At 35.9% G+C, this 22,104-nt stretch overlaps 4 protein-coding genes across 8 annotated transcripts in view; 2 read left to right on the plus strand and 2 right to left on the minus strand.

Moving 5' to 3' along the window:
* Positions 1-5,557: 5,557 nt before the first annotated feature.
* Positions 5,558-6,184, minus strand: LOC148585008 (uncharacterized). The gene is made up of 2 exons (XM_088517652.1): positions 6,026-6,184; positions 5,558-5,923 (listed from the first exon to the last, which is right to left on the minus strand). Exons 1-2 carry the CDS (start codon positions 6,182-6,184, stop codon positions 5,558-5,560), a joined length of 525 nt encoding a protein of 174 aa, XP_088373778.1.
* A 722-nt stretch (positions 6,185-6,906) lies between these two features.
* On the minus strand, positions 6,907-7,446 carry LOC148585009 (uncharacterized). The gene has a single exon (XM_088517653.1). The coding sequence runs from the start codon at positions 7,444-7,446 to the stop codon at positions 6,907-6,909; it is 540 nt and encodes a 179-aa protein (XP_088373779.1).
* Positions 7,447-14,505: 7,059 nt separating this feature from the next.
* On the plus strand, positions 14,506-19,300 carry LOC132186711 (uncharacterized). 5 transcript variants are annotated; one of them, XM_059600730.2, is made up of 6 exons: positions 14,506-14,615; positions 14,766-14,866; positions 16,867-17,151; positions 17,537-17,627; positions 18,779-18,887; positions 18,968-19,300. In XM_059600730.2, the coding sequence occupies exons 3-6, from the start codon at positions 17,022-17,024 to the stop codon at positions 19,019-19,021; spliced, it is 384 nt and encodes a 127-aa protein (XP_059456713.1). In that variant the 5' UTR covers positions 14,506-14,615; positions 14,766-14,866; positions 16,867-17,021; the 3' UTR covers positions 19,022-19,300. The 5 variants fall into 5 exon arrangements, with proteins under 5 accessions (XP_059456713.1, XP_059456712.1, XP_059456710.1 ...); XM_059600729.2 differs by having other exon boundaries at positions 16,890-17,151; XM_059600727.2 differs by having other exon boundaries at positions 16,895-17,151.
* Positions 19,301-20,982: 1,682 nt separating this feature from the next.
* LOC132186712 (HSP20-like chaperones superfamily protein) overlaps positions 20,983-22,104 on the plus strand; it is a 6,376-nt gene continuing 5,254 nt past the window's right edge. The window contains exons 1-2 of the mRNA XM_088517256.1: positions 20,983-21,519; positions 21,624-21,964. Coding sequence (XP_088373382.1) covers positions 21,276-21,519; positions 21,624-21,964 — 585 coding nt within the window. The 5' untranslated portion in view covers positions 20,983-21,275. The remainder of the gene's footprint in view (positions 21,520-21,623; positions 21,965-22,104) is intronic.

Genomic DNA, 22,104 nt, shown 5'->3' on the forward strand with positions numbered 1-22,104 from the left:
ACGAAACAGAGAGAGAAAGGATGAGACAAAGCGTTGCAAGAAAGAAAGAACACGAGAGAGAACAAACTTGAGAAATTAGTTTCAAAAGATATACTAGTGGTGTTAGTCAGATTAGAGCAACTAGATCCTTCAGACCGCTTTTTAGCTTCAGTCTAGAGGTAAGTAAATTCACTACCCTTTCTAAAATTACTTCATGTCATGCTATTTATACATTCTTGTATTAAACTATAAATGATTATTTTATTTACCTGTCATTGTAACGACCTAGATTTTAAAACTCTTATTTAAATAATATTAAATAGATTAAAAATATAATCGATAAATTAGAACAATGATATGTGGATTAATGATATTAAATAACTATTTAGTGTTAAAAATATATTACATTGATTTTTGACCTCTTATGTATATTACTTCAATTCTAAGAATTTAGCTTCACTAATATGTTTATGGGCATAATCAAACCCAATCTAGTGAATAAATTATTTATATTGGTGTTTAGCGAAGTCATAAATTAATTTGAAACTTTGCAATTTTTAGCCTAAAAAGCAGTGTCTTAATTCAATAATTTTATAAAATATTAATATTCACACACACACACGTAAGTAGTGATATTCCATTAATTGATTTAAATATTAACTTTGTTGAGAGACCTTTAATGCTTTTTATTTGACTCTCTTACATTATAATATATATTGAATGTTGGTGCGCCCTTTGCTCATCTTATAAAATATACAGCAAATTGCAATATCGCACTCGTAGCTAGTGACTAGTGTTGTGCTTGATTGGCACTAAGAAACTTATTTATAAGTCTAACTAAAACTGGTCATGCCATGACTTATTCTATTCCCTTTTTGTGATGTGACGTGACGTATTGTTTGGGTGTGAAAAAAATAATGTATTTATATGAAATATGTTATCTTTAAATGGTATGAGGCTTTTTTAGAGTAAATCTGGCCAATAATAAAAATGTGCGGCCTTGCCCATAGCAAACAATATCATATCACTTGAAGTAGGGGCATTACACTATCTAACTTGCTTTACGACCTTTTATTGCTTCTCATCCCAACTTGAAAACATAAAAACCAAACAAATGAGTGAAAACTTAGTAAGTAATATTCTCCGACCAATTTAAAATCGGTTCAATAAAACATTATACGGCAAACACTATATGCTAAGGTTGTGAAATCCACCTTTTAGACCACGGCATCATCCATTTTTTTTTTCTTGTTAAAAAAAAAAGTATTTTATGTAGTCTTTGTTCAAATTAATGGTCACTTGCAACGTATCTGACCACTTTTCCATCCAACGAAGCCAATGGAGTGCCATTTTTGTCACAAAATGGTAGTTTGATGTATTAAAGTGTCAATTTGTGAGGTTTTTTTTGGAAAATAACTAATAGTTCAAAGGATCTAAGTATATTTTTCCCAAATATAAATACATATAACAATTTTTTTACAAAAATTATGAACATATGCAGCTAATTATGCGTTAAAAATGCCATGGAAAATATTTTCTTGCTAACATTATTAATAAAATAAAATAATTAGATTAATAACATGTTTATTAGGTTGGTCTAACTAATTAAGGTTTAAATGTTACATATAGAGCCAAATAAAGTTGAGAAGTTTGGTTTTATTGTTATCTTTTTATACCATTAACACGAGGCAACAAACCAACTAACTCATTCTTGATGGTTAGACACTAATGATGTAGCATAAACAGGGACACAACTACATATAAATCAAGGGATGCTATGAAGATTACCAAATTGGTTAACAAAAGTTGTTGGGTTTGCTAATTAAATGAAGCTTTGTTTAATCTTTAATGATATTAGTTATTAAAAAATAAGTGGGTGTGCCACTAATTTATAAAAAATCTTAAAAAAAAAAGAAGAAGATATTTTATTATTTATTTATTTATTTTGCAAATGAATCATGGATTCTCATTAATAAGGGATAACAAGACTAGAGACTAAGCTTTGTCAAAACAATGTCACAAATACAATATGGGATGAACAACATCCAAGTTTTATCTATAACATCGTGGAAGCCTGGAAGGTAGCTTTAGCCAAACTATGTGCTGCTTCGTTTCTTTCCCGACGTACATGGCAAACAGTCCAATTTTGGGTGTATTGGAGAGTAGATTGCACATCTGCAATACGGTGACCCTGTAGCGCCCGAGAATTTTCAAAGTTATTTAATAGATTATTTTGATGATGATCTTATTTTGATATTCATTTTATCCTATGATTTTAATTCATGGAAAATTTATAGTATTACAGAGAGTGATAATTAGAGAATGGTAATTGGTGAAATAATAGGATAATAAATGGTAAGAAGAATTGTATTGATAGGTAGAATAGTCAATGGTAAGTATGATAGTATTGGTAGAAAGATGATAGAATTATAGATGAGTAAAGGTAGGTATAAGAGTGTTGGTAGATGAAATAGTAAAATGATGGTAGAATTGTAGATGGATAAATGTATGTATAATAGTGTTGGTAGATGGAATAGTAAAATGGAAGGTAGAATAGTATTTGGGTTTTTCCTATAAATAAAGCTCTTCCCCTTCACAAATTTCACCACTCCTCTCCCTTCTCTTCTGCATATTCTTCCTTCTTCCGTTTTCTACTCGGTTTTTCTTCTTTATGAAAGTATTTACACGAAACAGAGAGAGAAAGGATGAGACAAAGCGTTGCAAGAAAGAAAGAACACGAGAGAGAACAAACTTGAGAAATTAGTTTCAAAAGATATACTAGTGGTGTTAGTCAGATTGGAGCAACTAGATCATTCAGACCACTTTTTAGCTTCAGTCTAGAGGTAAGTAAATTCACTACCCCTTCTAAAATTACTTCATGTCATGCTATTTATACATTCTTGTATTAAACTGTAAATGATTATTTTATTTACCTGTCATGGAGATATGTTGCATGTATGGAGGATTTCTAAAAGAATTATTTATAAAGTTTCAATTTCTTTAAACGCTTTCTAAGTACAACAAGTCTATATTTGGAAAAGTTTTCATTTTGAAAAAAGAAAGTTGAGAAATGATGATGATTATAAGAAAGAAGAATGATGATAAACCCTCCTACATGTTGCCCTAAGATGCATCAAAAGAAGTACAAAGAAAAGTACAAGAAATGTGTTAAATGTTTATGAAATGAGGGCACATGTATGGAGGAGTGTATTTTTAGCCCCAAGATAAGTAAAGATGAGAGGAGTTCGGTACCAATACTCGGATGGAGGCAAAACCACTGAAGTAGGTTATGTCAAAAGGTGGTATTCCATCAACATGACCGTTGAGTGCACCAAGAAAAGAGTTAATTGACGGTCGGGCATGGCTGAGGCCACAGTTCAATGCCATGGTCACAAGGACCCGCAACCCTCGTACACAGGGGTAATAGTGTTCATGGGCCATAATATGAGAAAATGATAATATGATTTACAACGATAATATACTATGATGATTTATAATGATACATTATGATAATGATTTATAAAGATGATTTATGACGATGATTTATTACTAGATGTAATAGTACGTATATGCTACAGGAGATGCAACCGTATATACATGTATTATCATGGCTGTGTGTATATTATTTGTGAAAACAATTTTCAAAACTGAGAACAAAGAGTAAAACTACTTATGGTTGTGGATTTTACTTGTTGGGCCCCCTTTGGGCTCATTCAGTTTTATTTCCTGTTTTCAGGTAAAAAATGATGCTGGAATATGAGGCCAGAATGGGGGTGGGGATAATTATTAACTTCCACAGTCTTTTCATATCAGTTATTGTAATAATATGATATTCCGAAACTAAAGTTTAATGCTTCCTAATTTCACTTGTAATAAAATCTCTTGAAGAATGTTTTATACATTGATCGTATCCTTTAAAATCAAGTACTCTGATAGACCTTATAGATCTTTGCAAAAACTTTTGTTGTAAAAGAAGAAAAGTAGCAAACTCAGCCTTAACGGGTTGGTATGTTACAGACCCCATCTACAATCCATCTTGTCGTCATTCTGAAGTGCCGAAACAACCACTTGGGCATCTCCTTCCATGATGACATTTTGAAGGCCCAATTCCTTGCACAGCGTTGCTCCTTGAAGCATGGCTAAAATTTCGGCTAATGTGGGATCCAAGAAACCCATTTTTGTGATACTCCGTGTTGTTCTAACATTACGAAGGTGATCTCTTATAACAACACCAAACCCAGTCTATCGTTTTTTTCATCCACTGCGGCGTCGCAATTGGCTTTGAAGAATCCCTCCGGCGGTTTTTCCCACGTCAGAATTGGTTCTTGACCACGAGAATCACCAATGGCATCTCCAACATTCGCACTTTTGAACCCCTGCAGGAAGCGAGATGCTTGGTTCACTAGTTCGGTTGGGTGGGTGAAGAGACCCTCGTGAACCCATTCATTGCGCCTAAACCAGATATTCCTCGCTAACAACGCAAATGTTTCGAAAGAATCATCCACCTTATTCTACAAGAAATATTCGGCTAGTCGACGGAAATCCCCTTCCACACCGCGTCTCTTTTGGAAAATACGGTCACTAACGCCCCATACGTCTTGGGCAAAACTGCAGCTCCATAGAATGTGAGATGTGGTCTCCCTTCTAAGTTACAAATAGGGCACCAAGGGTGCTTTGAAATCTTTCTCCTACACAGATTTTTCATTTGTGGGCAGTATATTTTGGCATGCTCCCCACAGAAAATTCTTCACTACCTTTGGGAGTGCTAATTTCCAAATTCCCTCCCAAATTTCGCTGTCTACTTCCCTTTTGGAGCTTTCAGCTTGGCCACGAGACTCCATCTCTTTAGCCAAGTGGTAAGCGCTACGGATTGAGAAAATTCCTTGCGGAGATCCCCTCCAAATCTGGGTATTCGGCTAATTGGTTGCACTAATAGGGACTAAATTGATGGCCTGAATTTCATCTCTAGTAAATAATTCCTCCAAAAGTGATTGATTCCACCATAAAGTATCTTGGTCAATGACATCTCTAACCACCGCATTATATGCCAAAACTCTTTGGGGGGATTGCACGCAATAAGTAGACGGAAGAGGAGTCAACTTAGCCCCCCCAATTGGGAGCACTCTCTCCATTACCAATTCTCCAAATTAGTCCCTTCGACATTAATTCTCTAGCTTTGGATATGCTTCGCCAGGCATAGGATGGTTTATTTCCCAGTTGGGCCTCAAAAATTGAACAATTAGGAAAGTATTTTTGCCTTCATAATCCTAGAAGTGAGACTATCTTCCATTTTCCACAGCCGTCATACCTGTTTGGCAAGGAGAGCTATATTGAAATAATGTAGGTCTCGGAAACCTATACCTCCATTTCCCTTCAGAAATCCCATCTAACTCCAACTCATCCATGGGAATCCGGAATCCTTTGCGTGGTGGCCCCACCAAAACTTAATCATTAACGAGTTTATCTTTGAGCAAAGTGCTTTTGGAAGAAGAAAAACTCTCATGCTATAGGTCGGTGTTGCTTGGATGACAGCCTTCAAAAGTATCTCCTTTCCTGCTTGGGATAGAAACTTCTGTTTCTAGTCTTGAAGCCTTCTCCAAACCCGCTCCTTTATGCTCTGAAAAGCGCCAATTTTGGATTTTCCAATAAGTTCGGGCAGTCCAACATAAGTATCATATCGCTGGGAGAAGGGTAGCCACAAGACCTCCAAGATTTGCTCATTTATTTTCCTAGATGTATTGCGGCTAAAGAAGATAGCCGTTTTGGAATGGTTGAGACGTTGGCCTGAGGCTTGCTCATAGTCTTTCAAAATTTTAGAAAGCCTTTTCCAATGCTCTAGATTGGCCTTACAAAAGAGTAAACTATCATCTGCGAAAAATAGATGATTTAATCGAGGTCCCCTCCTCAAAGTGCGAACCCCTTCCAGCATACCATCCCGATCTGCCTATATCAATAGGGAGTTGAGATACTCCGCACAAATCAAAAACAAATAAGGTGAGATTGGGTCCCCTTGTCGGATACCCTAGAGGGGGGAAATCCTACCAACAGGATTTCCATTTACAAGCACCGCGTACTTCACCGTATGCACACACGTCATGATAAGATTCACCCATTGGTCCGCAAACCCCATTCGCCTCATGACTTCCTCCAAAAAACTCCATTCCACCCGATCGTATACTTTGCTCATATCCAATTTCACCGCCATCTAGCTCTTTCTTCCTTACATCCGAGAACGCATGGTATGAAGGGTTTCATAAGTAGCGAGGACATTATCAGTTATGAGCCTCCCTAGAATGAAAGCACTCTGATAGGGGGAAATAATGTGAGGCAATAATAACTTAAGTCTGTTTGCAAGAACCTTAGACATAATCTTATATATGACGTTGCAGAGACTAATTGGACGAAATTCCGACACACTAGATGGTTGGGCAATTTTCGAAATAAGTGCTAGATAAGTAAACTTCAAATCATCATTCATAAATCCAGAGTTTAGAGAAAAAAGTACAGCTTGACAAACCTCCTCCTCAACTGTCTCCTAGTTGTCAAGAAAAAAACTCGCCGAGAGATCGTTTGGGCCGGGGGCTTTAAGGAGTGACATTTGGTTTATTGCTATACTTATTTCTTCTCTGGAAAAATCCTTGAGCAAATTCGAGTTCATCCCTGCCGTCACCGTCCCTACAAGGCCGTGTAGATTGATTGCACTTGCCCCCCCCCCCCATATTCTGACTAAAACAGAGAATCAAAATATTGTACAAAAGTAGCTTCCACGTCAATTGGGTTGTCTCTCAACACACCCTCAACGTCTAGAATGCTTCCAATCTCGTTTCTCCTCCTTTTTTGTTTTGCGCTTTTGTGAAAATACCGCGTATTTTTGTTGCCATTTTTCAGCCATAACTCCTTCGATCTCTATCTCAATTGAAGTTCCTTTTAGGCCAGGAGCAAATGAACTTCAGCTTGAAGATTACGTACCGACTCCAAATCTGGGAGCCCCTCTACTATCTGTAATTCAGCAATTTTGGCACTTTTACCTTCAATCTCCTCTATAAGCTGTCCATGCTTGCCATGATTCCACCTCGAAAGTTGACCCTTGCAGAGGTTTAGCTTGCAATTTAGGCCATACCATTTATCTCCCGAAGTGTGTTTTTGTCTCCAAACCCGCTTGATAATATCTTTGCATTCCCTTTCCAACGCCCATTTGGCTTCATATTTTAAATTATTTCGCTCTCTCCTATTAGAAAGGCCTTTTGGAGACACCAAAACTAGAGCATGGTCTGAGGTCAAAGCAGCTTCAATGGACATTTCTACACCAGAAAATAAAGTACACCAATCCGAGGAAGCAACAGCCCTATCAAGCCGTTCCTGAGCGAAAGACTGGCCCTCTTGACCATTATACCACGTAAAGAAAGGGCTGTGAGCCCCCAAGTCAGAAAGCTTGCAGAAAAATAAGGCCTCCTTAAAGTCCTCCATCAATCCTGGAGTTCGCCTTAAACCTCCAACTTTTTTGGAATCCCAACTATATCATTAAAATCTCCCACGCAAAGCCAAGGTTGTGGTGAGAAGGATTTTAGATGACATAACAGATTCCATGCCTCCTTCCTTTTACCCGCCTGCGGATGCCCATAAAATCCAATTAATTTCCAAGACACACCCCCGTTCAAAGGAGTGACCTTGGCGTTGATGTGGCGATGACTGTAATTCTGAATTTCAACACCCGCATCATTATTCCAAAGCAACACTAATCCTCCGCTTCGACCCACACAATCCACTGTAAAGACATTATTAAATCTCATCTTCACCTTTATCACCTCCATTTTATTCTGACTTAGCTTTGTTTCCATCAAAAAAACCACGTTAGGGCGCTTGACCTTTACCATCCGGTGTAGGTCTCGAACTGTCCGAAGGTTCCCAAGCCCCTCGGCAGTTCCAGCTCAAAATTTTCATTGCGGTTGGCGAGGTTGGAGCCCAGCCCTCGCCAATCCTAAACCAATGAAAGAATCATCCTCCAACACACCAACCTCTTGTGCAATTGTTTTCCCCCTTTTTCCACCTTGACTGCTTCTACTTCTCCCTTTGAATTTCGTTTCTTTTGATTATTTCCCAAAAGCGACTAAGCAGGGTTAGTTGCAAAAACTTGACCCGACCTAGCCCGGTGTTTCCACTTGACAACAGGGTTCCTGTGGAAGTCTACATCACCCCCCTCCTGGGTTGCATGAGTGGTGTTTTTTTCTACGTGCCTCTTTGTTCCCTTAGAATTCCTCACGTGCTTCTCTTCCCCATTAGTTCCTACGGAACTTGTTGAGGACAGTTGTATGCCATCCACGTGTGCTCCAGTTGTTACCTTTGCAGCCGCCACCTTGCTATTCTTATTTAGGAAAGGATCTTCTACTTCAATTGGAAAGGCCATGTGACCGTTTGAGTACGAAACTTCATATCCCCCAGCCTTGGATTTCACTCCATCCATATTTAGTGCTTCATTAATGCCCTGCATTAATCCCTCGACAGAGTCATTATGAGAGATTTTCGTTGCATTCCTAGAATCTTTATGGCAAAGATCCGTTAGGTTACAAGGATCGCTCCCACGCCATACGTTGTTTGCTCCTTCATTATTGCCGTGAATTGCGCCTCTGTTGTGTGCTCCCGTAACGTCTGCCATCGTCTCTACCGGCGATTGTTGGTGCTCCCGCTGATCGGTACTGAGCTTTTCCGGCGAAAAACCTCCATTCCAACCGAAGCATCTCGCCCCCTGGAGTGACTAGCCTCTATATGATTCTCACTAGGCTTGTTGAACCATGCAGCTGAATGGGACTGACCTTCAGACTCACTATGACCATACAAACCTCCGATCTCCCTCTGTTTTCTTCGAACCTTCTAGAGAGGGAAGGGACATGCAGCCATGGACCGTATTGAGGTTTACTCCCTAGAGGGAGTTTATTGAAACATCCTCCTCTTCCATGCTTGATAACTCAACACTTGGAGCAAACTCGGGGGAGTCGTTCGTATTGAAAGGAAATCCATTCCGAATTCCCTTTCAGTTTCACACGCCTCCCTCTGGGAATCGACTTATGGAGGTCAACTTTTATCTGAACTTGTAAGAATTTGCCCCAGCCAATTCCATCTTCGTCTGTTTTGACCTATAGTTGAGCCTATTTGATACCTCACGTCCTTCACCATGCAAGAAAGGGGCAGATTGAACATACGCACCCAATAAAACCAGCGATTAAAAACCAATCTTATTTGGTGGAGTTACTTCGTCATAGTTCTCCACCCAAAAAAAAAAAAAAAAAGGCTTGCTTCAAATACTCATGGTCGACCTTCCAGTACCCTCGCCTTGTCTCAAGAATATTCAAACTCAACCAGAAAGAAATTTTTATTTATAATCATTTTTATTTTTATTTATAAACCAACTGTAATGGGCAATAACATTTCTCTGACTATTTATTTATTTTTCTATTATAGTGTTGATTTTTTTAAAAAAATCTTTTTTTTCGGGGTGGGTGTCGGTAGAGATTTGGAAATAGAATTAATTTGGAGTAAATGGTGCAAATTAAGTGCATGGAGTGGCAGACAACACATAGCGATAGTATCGCCAACTCAAAGTCTTGATGATTTGGGACCAGAAGCTAATAATTCAATAATTTTATAAAATATTAATATACACGCACACGTAAGTAGTGATATTCCATTAATTGATTTAAATATTAACTTTTTTTGAGAGACCTTTAATGCTTTTTGTTTGACTCTCTTACATTATAATATATATTGAATGTTGGTGCGCCCTTTGCTCATCTTAGATAATATGTAGCAAATTGCAATATCGCAAACGTAGCTAGTGACTAGTGTTGGGTTTGATTGGCACTAAGAAACTTATTTATAAGTCTAACTAAAATTGGTCATGCCATGACTTATTCGATTCCCTTTTTGTGACGTGACGTGACGTATTGTTTGGGTGTGAAAAAAATAATGCATTTATATGAAACATGTTATCTTTAAATGGTATGAGACTTTTTTAGAGTAAATATGGCCAATAATAAAAATGTGATGCCTTGCCCATAGCAAACAATATCATATCACTTGAAGTAGGGGCATTACACTATCTAACTTGCTTTGCGACCTTTTATTGCTTCTCATCCCAACTTGAAAACATAAAAACAAAACAAATGAGTGAAAACTTAATAAGTAATATTCTCCGACCAATTTAAAATCGGTTCAATAAAACATTATATGGTAAACACTATATGCTAAGGTTGTGAAATCCACCTTTTAGACCATGGCATCGTCCTTTTTTTATTTTATTTTATTTTTACTTTTTTTTATTGGTTGAAAAAAAAAAAGTATTTTATGCAGTCTTTGTTCAAAATGGTCACTGGCAACGTATCTGACCACTTTTCCATCCAACGAAGCTAATGGAGTGCCATTTTTGTCACAAAATGGTAGTTTGATGTATTAAAGTGTCAATTTGTGAGGTTTTTTGGAAAATAACTAATAGTTCAAAGGATCTAAGTATATATTTCCCAAATATAAATACATATAACAATTTTTTTACAAAAATTATGAACATATGCAGCTAATTATGCGTTAAAAATTATGAACATATGCAGCTAATGGAATGCCATGGAAAATATTTTCTTGCTAACATTATTAACAAAATAAAATAATTAGATTAATAACATGTTTATTAGGTTGGTCTAACTAATTAAGGTTTAAATGTTACATATAGAGCCAAATAAAGTTGAGAGGTTTGGTTTTATTGTTATCTTTTTATACCATTAACACGAGGCAACAAACCAACTAACTCATTCTTGATGGTTAGACACTAATGATGTAGCATAAACAGGGACAAAACTACATATAAATCAAGGGATTCTATGAAGATTACCAAATTGGTTAACAAAAGTTGTTGGGTTTGCTAATTAAATGAAGCTTTGTTTAATCCTTAATGATATTAGTTATTAAAAAAAAAAAAAAAAACTTTTATTATTTATTATTTTTTTATTTTTTGATATGACATGAATGATTGTGCTTTTATATTGGTCAAGGCACTTTTAGATGCGTAAGCATCTCAATTAGGATTGGTTGATGGATGCTTTATATTCTCTCAAGCATTCATAATGTCAAAAGTAAATATAAAAAAATGTTTTAAACCTGAGAAATGGACGGTCGTGATGAATTTGGCGACTGAGGTTACTGGGGTCTACATGGAAAGGGAAGATAAAAAAGGGTACAAAATTTTGTGTACGGATGGTAGCAATTGAAAAATCTGTAGTTCCAAAACTAGATCTCCTCCGTCCATTTGTGTTATTGCTATGAACAAGATGGTTTTGACAACTACAATCTTTCTATTATTTCAATGGTGTAATTTTCATCCAAAACAACTCAAAAAAAGAAGCAAGCAAATTTGAGTAATTATAGAAGTTCATCTTATGTCATTTTTTTGTCCCTAAAAAAATGAGGTGGCTCTTAAAATTACCATTTGATCAAAATTCAATAGTGATCAATCATAAATCCAATGATAATTTTAAGAGCCACATTATCCTTAGAATGACACAAAAGAAACATGTAGCATTACTCAAAAAAGGATTCTTTGCAATTTTCTATTTGAAGGATAAAAAATTGTAGGAGATGGTGAGAGGTCTTTAATGGAACTCACTTGCCTGAGCAAACATTCAAGCTACCCGAACACATTTTTTCGGACAGGTGAGCTCCTACTCGAATAGGTGACCCCATCCACCATTGGAAATCTCTCACAACTCTTAAAAAAAAAAAAACAATTATAAGGGATTCCGTTCCATCCAACGCATACAACCAAACACTTTCCCATTTTGCTACTTTATAATTTGAGGAATGTTAGATTTACAAACAAATTTTACAGAAAAAATTTTACAAACTGATGTGGCACAACATAATTAAGTTTTTCAAAATTTGAATTTATCTTATATCCAATTATATTGTGTCACATTAGTTTGTAAAAGTTTTTCTTGTGTAAAATTTATTTCTAAGCCTAGCATTCCTCTCATCATTTAGCTAATTACCTTAAAAACTTATTTGGGCTTAGAGGGTGATCATGGATCTGAATACCAATCGGGCTCTTTAGACTCAACCCGTGGGTCGAGCATGCTTTGAGATAAAAATTAGGCCTAGGGCAATGATAAACTTTAGGCCCATTTCTTACTTTGATGATAACCACTAAAATCCAAGCTGCCCTTACCTATAAAAAAATGCGATCTCTATTATAACACACCTCCTATTAGGAGAATTAAAAGGAAAATTATAAAGTCTCAATTATTTTGTCAAACAATAATTTTTATTTTGGTTATTTTTTATTTTGGTATTTTTTTTTAAATAAAAACTATATTTTGCTTCAGAAACTTTTTCCTTATTTTTTAATTTAAAAAATAACAAAATAAAAACTTAAAAAAGCTTATGAAGCAATAATTTTTATTTTGGTCCTTCTTTTATTTGGTATTTTTTAAAAAATAAAAATTTTATTTTTCTTAATAATAATGACCATTTAAAAAAAAAATTGTCATTTTTATGAATAAAAGTACAATTTTTATTTTTTTTTTAAAAAATACCAAATAAAAGAAGGACCAAAATAAAAATTATTGCTTCATAAACTTTTTTAATTTTTAATTTTGTTATTTTTTAAATTAAAAAATAAGAATAAAAAAATTGGCCCAAAGTTGGCCCCAAATTGAGACTGTATCATTCCTCGAATTAAAATGGCTACATTACACATACATTATACAAAATTAAGTTTTACGAAAAGGCGTTTTTAAATGATAGTTTTCAAAAAGAATGTTTTTACAGTAAAATGTTCGAAGTTTTATTAGGAAAATGTTTTACAAAAATAAAGTCTTCATGCTTTTAATTAGGGCTCACATCATACACTTTTTATGAATAATATTTACTAACTGAGCTGTAAAATGTTAATTTACATATATTTAGCATGTTGATGCAAATGACGAGTAATTAGAGTAATCAATAGATGAGAGCTTCGAAGGTGTTTCAATCGTACTATTTTGGCTTAGCTAGAGACATATCTTGATGTGTAATCATGACCAATGTAGGTATTTAGTGAATAAGTTGTGGTCAATTAAAGTTGCAAGTGGAACAATTGATGTAATTATGTGACTACCAACGTATATGGTATGTTTTATGTTATAGTGATTTGGTGAATATTGCCTATGAGACGTTATAATTGCATAAAAGATAACATTTATAGCTATTTTCCATAAAAAGATAAATGTTAAGGCCGACCTACATTGTGTTGATTGTAATCCTAGTTGGTTCTTACTATTTGTAACTTTTGTAACCGGTATTGTTGTGGAAGCCACGATTGGCATCCTGGCTGAAATTGAAAACACTATTATTATTGATTACATTCACGTGGGCTTTCTTGCCTTTTGAGAAGTGTTTTTTTTTTGACATGTCCGCATAAGAGAAAGAAAATGGGAAAAGATGATTTGAACTAATGACCTTCGTTTTATGAGATGTGGTTCAACTGATTGAGTTACCTCTTAAAAACTTTTGAAGAGTTTAAGTTATCTTTTATAGGCCTATAATGCCCTGATAGTCGCATGCTAGTCTAGCATGAATGAATTCCGAGCTTGACTCTTTCATCTTTTAACAAACTCTAGCCCGAGTGATTGTCCATTTGGTTACCGACATGAAAGAGCCCCACACAAGCAAAGAATGCGAAAAACATAAAAGATACATATTATAGAGGACTAAAACACAAAGAAGACTCGAACATTTGATAATCATCTTTCTTCTTTTAGTTCTAATCTTTTTTCTTTTTCCGCATCCTCTTTCTCTTTTTTTGCCAAAGAAATTTTTTTCGACATCTAAGTAAGTTTATATTATTTTCCCTCCAACTTGTGCACAAACTCTTATCAACTTACAAGAATAATAAGTTATATCAGTTTCATCGGATAAAATAATTTACCAAGGAAAAAATATAACATTATTTTATTAATTTGGCCCACAAAAGAAAATTTTGGTCCGGCCAATAGGCATATATAACGTTTTCATCCAGAATAACGGTCATATTTTAGTATTTAGCAAGTGCTTGCAATGAGTTGTAGTTTGAAGATAAAATTTCAATTGGGATGATGATGATGATGGCTTTGGAGACGAAGAACTCAACTTGTTGTCCATTCATCTGTTATTACCAGAAATCTAATGAAACTTTCAAGTCTTTACCGAGAATATCAAAATTAACAACTTAAGTAAAAACATAAAATGTCTAGAATTTGTTGCATTTGTGAGTTAGATGATTGGTTGTATCAAACGCCTAAATAGGGAAATACATCGTGGGCATCCGTTGTCAAGTGACTTTTTTTTTTGGGTCCCGCAAACACTAAAACAGAAAGTGACCATATCCATATCCATGTATCATGTATGGTAGATTCACTGATTCAGACTTTTTGGGGTTGATGTGTCGAAATCATTGCAACCTAAAAAGAACCACTTGACAATGGAAAACCGTAGGGGAGCGAAACCCCCCCTTCTATTGCACATATAATTCTGCCCATCTACTTCTTTATTCTTTTTGCCAATAATTGCCAGAGAAGAAGAGGAAGCAGAGGCCATCCTTCGGACTGGGCTTTGGGTTCCAGGAAAGAGAGAGAGAGAGAGTGAGTGCTCCATTTCTCAATCTTACAGTTCGCTTTCTTTTCATTGATTAATGAAAAAAATTCCTTTTTTTTTTAAAATTATTTTTTATTTTTACTTTTACAATTTTATTTTAATTTTTCTCTGATACCCGTTTTTCTTTTGGCATCCAGGAGGGCTCTCTGATGTTTCTTTCCTGGAATCGGTCTCCCGTTGAAAATTTCTAAGCAGATCTGATAAGGCTTTTGTGGGTCTTTCTTATATTGCATATGGGGTACGTTTTTTCTGATTCCCAATTGAGGTTTGGAATTCTCTGGGGGATTTTGTGGTTGAATGAGTTTTCGAGCTTGTAACTTTCGTGGGTTTTTGTTCTTCTTATTGTTTTGTGCTTGAATTGGAATCTCTTGTGGTTTTAGTTATTTGGTTGCGGAGAAAACCAGGGAAAAGAAAAGAGTTGTGATTTTGAATAAAGGCAATGAATGGACATTGCAGACTTATATATCCTGGAGTGTGGTTCATTAAGATTGACAAACTCAATTTAGCTCAGTAATATGATCTTATTGAAAAGAAATTTAAAACTTCAATTGAACTAGATGAGACACCTTGGTGACCCTCCGTTGATTAGGGTTTCAAAAAAAAAAACAAGCAATTAAAGTTAGTACTTACTGTCAAAAAGAAATAAGGGAAGAAAGTTTTAACATTTTCTTGGCAATCGAGAGGGAAAATAGAAGCCTTTTGTTATTGCTCATGATACGATTTTTATTTTTTATCTCCATTATTGCTTTTTTCAGTTCGGTTATATCACTTGTTTTTGGAGTTGGTATAAATTTTCTGGTAATGTCATGCACATTTTTGCATGTAAAGTGCAAAGAGATAGCATATAAAGCCTTGGATTTGTAGATTGAAATGAGGAGGGTGTGATGCATAATTAATGTTTTCACTGCATCCCGCATACAATACCATCCTTGTTTCCCAGTGGCTTCAAATATATACGTGCAGTTGAAGCGACTTTACAAATTTATCATAAGTATCCAATTACCTTTTGATTGTTGATAGGTGAAAAGAAAGCACTTTATAGTGAGTGACACCTACCTAAAATCTTTGAATAATGACAAGTTAGGACTATTGAGTATTTTGGGCCATCAAGTCTTTTTATTGTGCTATTTTACATAATTTCTGAGTAGAATTTGTAATATTGTTTAAATTAGAATGTCCAGAATGATCCAAGTTCACCCCTTTGGAATTTTGGTCTTAGACAATTTCTTTGGTTAGGGTAATCTAATTGTAGGTCTGTACCATAGTCATGTTCCCATGGCCTCCGAGAGCTCCTAAGGACCATGATTGCAAAATACGGAGGTGCCGCTACTTTGCTATTAAGTCTCCTTCGTGCATTTTCTATTATAGCTGCTTGCTACACCTGCCTTAGGCTTAGTCTGGTGCACAGATGATCTGGCGCAATGGCCTGAATTACTGTTATTGAAGGTTATATAACTTTCACTAAAGAAAGTTTTCGAAAGGATGTTCAAATTGTGAATGCTAAACTGTCGTCAGTTTCAAATTTTCAATTGTTTTCAGTCTAATGTTTAGCATGCATATTCACGTTGGTGTTTTATCAAGCTTTGAGGCTTTGTTAGGCTAAATCTTTAGCGTGCGAATGGTCACATGCAAAATATCCCACATATCAATAGCTCAAGTTCAAACTGAGAACTGAGCCACAGTATATATAGCTTTAAAATATTTGTAGAGAAGGTCAAATTATTTTGAATATAGTCAGAGATCAGTATTTTCCTACTAAAATTGTAGGATAGCACCCTATAGTTTGCCCTATAGATCAAAATGAATGAGTGTAAGAACAAAGGTCCCGGTTTCTTGTCATTACTTGGGAGTTGGCCATAATGTATGAAGCATTACTTTATGATTATTGATATCCTATGAGTTCTAGGTCTATACTAATAATGATTCTTTGAGCTTCTCTCTGCCTTATTTTCCCATACAGTTGTTGGGGGTACTGCCCTTTCAGCAAAATTGCATGCTTGATTCTTAGTTGGCTATTTTTTTGTCTTCTTTGTCTGTTGATTTTTCTGTATGCAACTCTCCTTAGATTCCACACGAGAACATTCTGATACTTGTAAAATGATATTTCCTTTACGAGTTGAGTGAGAGGAATAGAGAGCAGGTTCTGTGTGGACAAATTATCTAGGTATCGGCTTGGAGTCTGTGAGTTTGTGGTGGCTGCTATTTGTCAGCCATATGATTATATGTGATTTGTAACAGAACCAAAAATGGATTTGTAACAGAGCAGTGGTTGTCTTGGATGCTATAACAAGCCCACAGTAACTACCTCAGTGGATGCTCCGTCAAAAGGATTAACGATTCAAGGTCGGACAGTTAGGAAACCTAGCATATCAGAGGATTTCTGGACCACCAGCATGTGTGATATGGACAACAGTGCAGTTCAGTCACAGGGAAGCATCTCATCAATCAGTACAACCAACCAAATTCTAGATCCTCATGGCATTGCTGGGAGTGCTAACGCCCCTTCTGAATTTGTAAATCATGGTACATTTTCATTTCTCCTTGGACATTCAGTAGCTTGATAGGAGTGTCATATCCGTACATCTGATGCAGCTGTGGGTCTTGAATTTTTTTTTTTTTGGGGGGTAGTAAATTTATGCCTCAGTAGGAACCGCAATTAACATTTCGAAGGGTGGTGTCACCGAGTTAACACACTACCCCTCTTAATTTTTCTGTTTTTCCTACTTGATCTTCTTTCCAGCCTGATGTAAGGTGTCTTTGGTCCTTTGCATATGCTTTATGGTTGAAGTGGGTGATTTATATGATGTTTAGGCAGTATTACCTGTTGGTCTTCCATTTATCTCATGTTCATTTTGTGTTTCTGTTTCCCTATGTTAACTCATACTTTTCTATCTTAAATGCGGTACAGGTCTTCTTCTCTGGAATCAGACTAGGCAGCGTTGGGTAGGAAATAAAAGGTCTGAGAACCGGGCCCAACAGACACGAGAACCCAAATTAAAGTGAGTGGCTCTCTAATTTTTCTGAATTTATCAAATTAAATAGGGCCTCCTGTTTGAAGATCTGAGAGCAGAAACCTTCAACCTATAAATTAGTTTCGCGCGTTGACCTGTTTATCATCAATTATCACAATCTTGATTAGCAATGACTTTATTTCACACCTTAATGCCCACATAAACACCCCCCCCCACCCACCCCCCCACCCAAAAAGAAAGAAAGAAAGAATACTTGATTATCAGTAATGTAACATCCATGTGAGTTTGTTCTTGCTTTGACCTCTTTTTCTGTACAGAATTAATGAGAATCCAAAAAATGGATAGTAAGATTGTTTTCAATTAATTTTAGAAAGGAGGTTGATTTTTATTTTATTTTATTATTTCCCTTCGGTTTTGACAGCTCATTGAAATGGATTTATTTCAGATTTCTTCGAGTTTGGACCAACCTCTTTTTTTGTTACCATAGAATCTGAGTCTTAGTATAACAAGAATAAAGAGAAACAACATCCTTTCAAGAAACCCCAAGAGTAGCATTATTGGTGGAATATTGCTAAGAGGACTAGAGTCCTCCTAAATATGATGTAGCTTTTAAAATCACTATTGAAATTGAGATAATCATTATTAAAGTTTGATCTATTGATGATTTTAATACTCGCATCGCATTTGAGAAGACACAAAGAGGACTCTAGTCCTTTTAGCATTACTCTTATTGGTGAGGAGTTACTTCTCCTGAAGCAGAGGTCATTGGTTCAAATTCTTTCATTCTCATCTCATTAGGGCTAAACTCACTCACCCAAAAAGGAAAAGAACAAAACAAAAAGAGATATTGTCATAAATTTTGTGAATGATTTCTTTCCCTTTATCGTATTTAATGCATCTAATTCTTTGTATTATATGACCCTCAAAAGATGATTAGTGCTTCAAAACCAAAAAGACAACATTCAAAATTTGGTGTTACACTTTACGTGCAATCTGCGCGTCTGACAGTCATGAATGATGAGTGTTGTCGAACATCCAAATTGTTTAGGCTTTCTATATAAGAGTAGCAATGAGTGAAGGATGTAGGGATGTAGGAAAACTGCTTCTGGAATATGAACCGTTTTTGTTTGTAAAGTAGTTGTTGAGTATTCATGAATTCGTTTCTCGTATCTTGTCAGCACTCATTGTCTATGCATTGGTAAAAAATTCTGGCTTTGCAGTTGGAATGCATCATATGAAAGTTTGCTTGGGAGCAACAAGCCATTCCCTCAGGCAATCCCACTTACTGTAAGTGTCTGTCTGCCCTCAGAAGCTGGTCTAATCCAGATAGTGTGCTTTACGTAATTGTTTGTTGATCTTGAACACAGGAAATGGTAGATTTCCTTGTGGACATCTGGGAGCAGGAGGGGTTGTATGATTGATTGAGCAGCTGCAATATGAGATGCTTAGAAGAAGGTTGTTAAGATATCAAAACCCATTTTAGCTGTTGTAGGCATTCCATACCAAGAGGGTGGGTTGAGCAAACCGCGGCTTGTAATCATCTGTAGCATTATCTGTCGCATGCCAATGCTCTGGGATTTTCATTATTCAGGCCTTTTTAAGACTTGCCTGTGTATTACATTTAAAATTGAATTATGGCACCGGCTGCCTGTATCATTCGTGGCGGCCAGTTTTGCAAAATTTATTTGACCATTTTTCTACACTGCCTCCATTCCCATCACTCCTTAGCAGCTTAAAGCCAAGGGTTGTGGTAAATTGGTTAGCTAACTTTTTTTACTTCCAGCTGATTAGGTTTATTTATTTATTTTTATTTTTATTTTTATACATATGTGGAGATTCAAACTAGTGACATTCGCTTTATGAGTCGATCGAGTTACTCTTTGAGGACAACTTCATACTAGTTACAATACATTTATTGCTATAGTGAATAGCATCAGCACACTAGAGGTATTAAATATTCACTTCAAATGGTAATTTTTTTTTTTTTTTCCTTCTCTTGATTAATTGTTGGCAAGAATATAATAGAAACAAAAAAGAAAAATAATATTTAAAAGCAAGTATATATATATATATAAGATAGAAAATCGTACTCTTTTCATAGTTATTTTAGCTACCGAAACTGCTCTTAGAGCATCTCCAACAACACTAGCTTAAATAGCTAGTCAAAAAGTGCAAATTTTTATTTTTGTTATTACTTTTTTCTTATACATATTTTAACAGATTATCTATTCTATGGTCTATTTTATTTAAATAGTATTTATTTATTTATATTTTTATTGTTTTGTTCCCCTTTCTTTCTCTCTAGTCCTCAGTCTCTCTCTCCCTCTCACCGAAAGCTACCGGCCCTAATTCGACCTCCTCTTTCATCTTCACTCTTTAGCTCCTCATACACTTTATCTCAAGCAAATCAAAAGAGAAAAGGTAAGGATCAGTTGTAACTCTTTCTCATTCACAGTGGTAATAGTTTGAGAGTGCGGAGAGATCAAACCCATCACTCAGTAGTAGAAGAAGACAAAGGAGAGAGATAGAGAGAAGGGCGGCAGGGAGGGAAGAACAAAAAGAATGGCGAGAAGAAAGAGAAAAAAGATGAGGATAAAGAAATCATTTGTGTGAAAGAGAAGAAATAAATGTTGCTGGCCTGAGAGATGTGTTACAAACGAAGAAGGAATGGTTTTGAGTGAAAAGGAGGAGAATACCAACAAAAAATCAATAGTTAAAAATAATATTTTATTCATCTAGTGTGCTACAATGAATAGCACCAAATTGCTATTTACTGTAGCAATTAAGGTATTCTAGGTAATGTGAAGCTATTTTGTTGAGCTAAAAAAAGAGCAAAAATAGCTAAATATAGTTAAGTTGTTGGAGTTGCTCTTACCTTTACTATTAATATAATACCAACAAATTATTGGAAATCCTAAATCCCACAAAAGCTAGGTTATCTGTATATTTGATGAGCACATAACAAAGTGTTAAAATGTAGGGAAATTTTACTTACCCCCTAATTGTTACTTCTTTTGCAATATTTTTTCTAAAGTTCAAAACTTCTCAATTTAGTGTATTAAACTTTTTAATTTTTTTTTTTTTTAAATGTCCTCCATTTGTTAGGATTTTTCGCTAAATCCCAACAAAATTTTCAAAATACTTTCATTTTCCCTTTTTTTTTTAATAGAAAAATATTTAAATTTTTTTGCAAAGATTGAGGAACGGCCAAATGGGTATTTTTACAAATATTGTTAAATTCGGACTAACCCTTAATCTTTGTAAGAAATTTTTTTTCTCTAAAATAAATTAAAGTATTTTAGGAAAAGTTAACCAAAAAAAAAAATCGCAAACAATTAAAAGATGAATTCGAGAAATTGAACTTTAAATAAGACATAGGAAAAATAATGACAATTAAGGGGATTGAGTAATATAAAAAACGTGGCATCCGATGCATTTTGCTCTGGAAAACTCTTTCCAGTGATTGTATAGTAAGCTTTAGAAGGACCAAGAACACACTTCTTTTCCGACGTGTCATCAACCCCTCTCGGAAGCTCCAGAAGCTCCAGAAGCTCTAAGAAACTTCTCCATCTGCCGGAACCAAATCACCCAACGTACCCACAGCCTTCTTTAAATTCCAATCCTCTTTCTCCAACATCTTCAACAAAAAAAAAAAAAAATTAATAGCAGCAAGCAATGGCTTTGGCTCGTTTGGCTTTGAAAAATCTGGAACAAAGGGTGCCGGCTTCTGCCTCTCTGCTGGGTAGTAGTGGTCTTCAGAAGCTGAGGTTTAGTGCGGCAGCTGGTGAGACACCAGATCATGGCAAAGAGGTTGCCGTTTCTGAAGGTCGGAAGAAATCCAAGTTGTTCCCAAGGAGCCAACGCCGGTGGCGGCCTTGGAGGAGCGACGACCGCGGTGACTTTGTTCCTGCCCTTTATGGTAATCTCTCTGTTTCTCTCTCAACCTTTTCATCAAATTACAGTAAAGTAACAGAGACCCAGATCGAAATTGTTAATTTGATTTTCTCATTCCCTCCTCCGTAGAGTTTTTTCCGTCGGGGCTTGGAAATGCACTGATGCAAGCGACGGAGAACATAAACAGGCTGTTCGAGAACATGAACATATCGCCGCCGACGGTCGGGTGGCGCGTGAAAGAGAAGGAGGGGTGCTACATGTTGCGGTTTGATGTGCCGGGGCTGGCGAAAGAGGACCTGAAGGTCACCGTCGACGACGGGGTTCTGACAATAAAGGGAGAGCGGAAGGAGGAGAAGGAAGAAGGGTCGGATGAAGAGTTGTGGTACGGATACTACAACACAAGCCTGATGCTGCCGGATGATGCCAAGGTGGAGGAGGTTAAGGCGGAGTTGAAGGACGGAGTGCTGATTGTGTCAAACGTAACTTTCTTTCATATCAATTTCATAAAACTGAGTACAAGATATAGAGATACAAGGAATTATTTTAGGAAGCTATTCTATGTCTGTACAATATTCACGCCTACAATCATGTTTATCCCTTGAATGAAGGG

The sequence above is a fragment of the Corylus avellana genome, chromosome 6 (assembly GCF_965113065.1).
Source record: "Corylus avellana chromosome 6, dhCorAvel1.hap1.2, whole genome shotgun sequence".
NCBI classification, from domain to species: domain Eukaryota; kingdom Viridiplantae; phylum Streptophyta; class Magnoliopsida; order Fagales; family Betulaceae; genus Corylus; species Corylus avellana.